Source organism: Hevea brasiliensis, unplaced genomic scaffold (genome assembly GCF_030052815.1).
Source record: "Hevea brasiliensis isolate MT/VB/25A 57/8 unplaced genomic scaffold, ASM3005281v1 Scaf31, whole genome shotgun sequence".
NCBI lineage: Eukaryota > Viridiplantae > Streptophyta > Magnoliopsida > Malpighiales > Euphorbiaceae > Hevea > Hevea brasiliensis.
The window spans coordinates 1-4,068 of NW_026614818.1; the positions used below are offsets into that span (position 1 = coordinate 1).

The 4,068-nt window shown below is 38.1% G+C and overlaps 1 protein-coding gene across 1 annotated transcript; it reads left to right on the forward strand.

Moving 5' to 3' along the window:
- The first annotated feature begins 219 nt into the window (after window positions 1-219).
- Window positions 220-3,783, forward strand: LOC110633291 (putative receptor-like protein kinase At3g47110). The gene is made up of 2 exons (XM_021781813.2): window positions 220-3,050; window positions 3,270-3,783. Exons 1-2 carry the CDS (start codon window positions 245-247, stop codon window positions 3,668-3,670), a joined length of 3,207 nt encoding a protein of 1,068 aa, XP_021637505.2. The 5' UTR covers window positions 220-244; the 3' UTR covers window positions 3,671-3,783.
- Window positions 3,784-4,068: the final 285 nt, after the last annotated feature.

Consider the following 4,068-nt stretch of genomic DNA (forward strand, 5'->3'; position numbering starts at 1 on the left):
TTTGTTTATTAAAATGTTTTTGTATTTATATTTTTTATAATTAGATAAATAAAAATTCACTAATATCCTGATTTGTCTTCTTTACATTATTGAGGCACACATGTATTGTGCAATCTCAGTAATGTTAGTAACTCCATAAAGTGCATTTGAAGAGCGAACCTCAAGAATAAGTAATTTGTCTTTTTTTTTTTTTTTCCTTTCTCAAAAGTCCTTTTCGTTTATAAATGTTCTTGTAGTTACCACCATGAGTTGGCTTCTTATAACAATGGCTATTATTAATTCTCTTATCTATCACAGATTTTCATACCACATTTTCATCCTCATAAAAGAAAAAAAAAATATGGAACTTACAGGCACAAGCTTAGCAGCAGTATGGCTTTCTTCAATCCAGCATTTTCCTGTGTTATTCTTAATTTCTGTAATCATGCTATGCTTCCAACCTGCTGTTTGTATCACTAAATTGGGAAATGAGACTGATAGGCTTGCTCTTTTGGAATTCAAAGCCAAGATAAGCAATGATCCAAATGGCCTCTTCAGCTCATGGAATGACTCTGTCCACTTCTGCAAATGGCAAGGTGTTACTTGTGGCCCCAATCATCAGAGAGTTACGTCTCTAAATCTGCAGGGGTTTAGCTTGTCAGGGAACATATCTCCACATGCAGGGAATCTCACCTTCTTAAGGTTTCTCAGCCTTGGAGACAACAGATTCCATGGAGAAATTCCTCGAGAAGTTGGTCACCTCTTCAGATTGAGATTTCTTAACCTGACGAATAACCAGTTGAGTGGTGAAATTCCAGGTGGCATCAGCAATTGCTCAGAGCTCAGGGTTGTAAGTTTGATGAATAACAACTTAGTGGGAAAAATCCCAGCAGTGCTAGGCTCTTTAAAGAAGCTTGAGATTCTTTCCTTTCGCAAAAATAGTCTCACAGGAGAGATCCCGTATTCGTTTGGAAATCTTTCATCCCTCCAACAGATTCTCCTAACTTATAATAATTTGCAGGGAAAGATTCCAACTGAATTGGGACACTTAACAAGCTTAACTTTATTTGCTCTCGGAGTTAATAATCTGAGTGGTCCAATACCTCCTTCCCTTTACAATATCTCATCTATCACTACCATTGAAACTACATATAATCAATTAAGTGGGAGTCTCCCAGCAAACATAGGCCTTACTCTTCCTAACCTGCAACAACTGCTCTTGGCCGAAAATGGATTTTATGGAACTATTCCAGAATCATTGGCCAACGCTTCTCAGCTTTGGCTTATTGACATATCTACCAACAGTTTCACGGGACCAATTCCGATTAATCTGGGAAATCTCAAGGGTCTTGAACAGCTTCACGTGGAGTTCAATTTCTTCGGCAGCAACACGAGTCAAGATTTGAGTTTTTTACCATCTCTGGCCAACTGCAGCGGTCTACAACAGCTATATTTTGATGGAAACAATATTGGTGGTATAATATCTAGCTCCATTGGCAATCTCTCTACCCTTGTTCAACTAGGCCTAGGACGAAATCCAATATCAGGAACAATCCCAGAAGAGGTAGGGAATCTTGTGAATTTGTTTCGATTAGATATGGATGGAAACCTTTTGGCAGGTAGCATTCCCATTTCTCTTGGAAAGATTCAAAAGCTGGAAAGGCTAACCTTAAATGACAATCTACTTTCTGGAAAAATCCCAGTGTCCCTGGGTAACATCACCAAAATGTATTGGCTTCATTTAGCAGGAAACAAATTAGAAGGAAATATAACCCCAAGTCTTGGAAGCTGCAAAAATCTTCGTTTCCTGGATGCATCAAGAAATAAACTCACGGACATCATACCCAAACAAATCTTTGGCCTTTCTTCTCTATCAGAAACTCTTAACCTATCACAGAACTCATTGACAGGTCCCTTACCCTTAGAAGTTGGCAACTTGAAAAGTATCAATGCATTAGATGTCTCAGAGAACAAATTCTATGGGGAAATTCCTTGGACAATAGGTGATTGTTCTAGGCTAGAAATCCTTAACATGCAGGGTAACTTCCTGCAAGGACCCATTCCCTCATCTTTTACTTCTTTGAGAGGTCTCCAACGAATAGATCTGTCCAGAAACAACTTGTCAGGAAATATTCCTAGTGAGTTAGAGAAGCTTATCTTCTTGCTATATTTGAATCTTTCAAACAATAATTTTGAGGGTGAGGTACCAAAAATGGGAGTTTTCAGCAACGCAAGTGCATTTTCAATCATTGGAAATAGGAATCTTTGTGGAGGTATCCCTGAATTGCAGCTGCCAGCATGCCCTGTCAAAGAAGAAAAACACAGAAGGCCTTCCATTGTCATAATCGTCACCACAACCATCAGTTCATTTCTCTTGCTCATGATATGGACGTCCTTGTGTTTTTTCTACAGGCGAAAGTGGAAAAAAAGTCCAATTTTATTACCTTTTACAATGGATACGCTTCCTCAAATTTCATTCAAGGAACTCTTAGAAGCAACTGGCGGATTCTCTTCAGAAAACTTAATTGGACAAGGAAGTTTTGGCTCAGTATATAAAGGAAGTCTTGATCACCAGGGGAAATGTTTTGTTGCGGTAAAGGTGCTCAACCTTCAGCAACATGGAGCTTCCAAGAGTTTCACTGCCGAGTGCAAAGCATTGAAAAACATCCGGCACAGGAATCTTGTTAAAATCTTGACGTACTGCTCCAGCATTGATTTTAAAGGCAATGATTTCAAAGCTCTAGTGTTTACATTCATGGAAAATGGTAGTTTGGAAATGTGGTTGCATCCAGAGGAAAATGGTTATAGTCAGACAAGGAAATTAAACTTTCTTCAAAGACTATGCATTGCCACTGATGTGGCTTCTGCCTTGCATTATCTTCATGACCATTGTGAAACACCAATCGTTCATTGTGACTTGAAGCCCAGTAATATTCTTCTTGACAGTGACACGACTGCTCATGTTGGTGACTTTGGATTGGCGAGGCTCCTTTCTCAAAGCAACAAAAATCCTTCTCAAAGCCAAAGTTTCTCAACTGGGATAAAGGGAACAATTGGCTACATGGCACCAGGTAACGCTTGCCAAACTTCTTTGTTAAATTACTACATTTATCAGCATGACATATGCAGGATTAAGCCCCTGAACTTTCATTGCTTTACATTAAGCCCTCAAGCTTTTATTCAAATTCGCACAAAATATTTAAGATGGATCCCAGATTCTTTTACAGATAGAATTGTAACTGTATAGTCTTGATCATATTTTAATAGAATTGGAGATGTATGAAATGCAGAATATGGAGTAGGCAGCAGTGTAACAACTTACGGAGATGTGTATAGCTTTGGAATCCTCTTGCTAGAGATGCTCACAGGAAAGAGACCAACTCATGATATGTTTACAAATGGCTTAGATCTCCACAACTTTGTTAAGGCTACGGTCCCAGGACAAGTCATGCAGGTTGTGGATCCCACGTTATTCACTCCAGGAAAATTGGGGGCAGCTACAGCAGCAGAAAATATGGATGATGATGAAAGTGTTGAAGATAGTATACAAGAATGTATTGTATCAGTCCTTCAAATTGGACTCGCATGCTCTGCGGAAGTGCCAAAAGATCGAATGAATATGAAAGACGTAACAAGCAAACTAAATGCCATCAAGGATGCTTTCCTTCATAGAGACCACAAACAAGTTTAGTATGGATTTGATATATTGCAGAAGCACAGCTTCTGCAATGAGATGTAGAGACTCAGAAAATAGCAGTTTTTCCATTTCACAGAAAAATAATTAAAGAATGCTTAACTTCATAATCTTTCTACACCCTATTACTTCTTATTTATATGATTCTCAAAGAATTTTGCTAGTTAATCAACCAACTAATGACTATTAACTATGCTAATTAAATATAATTACCTAATGCCACTATGGCTAGCATTAAGTCAAGTTACTATAGCAGGCACTATGTGTATAATAGCTCTTCTATAACAGAACATTTTGCAGTTCTACGAAATGACTTCTACAGATATATACCACACTTCTCACCCATAATTCAGCACAAAAAATTTCATCTGCTCATCATAATATCTCCATCCAAT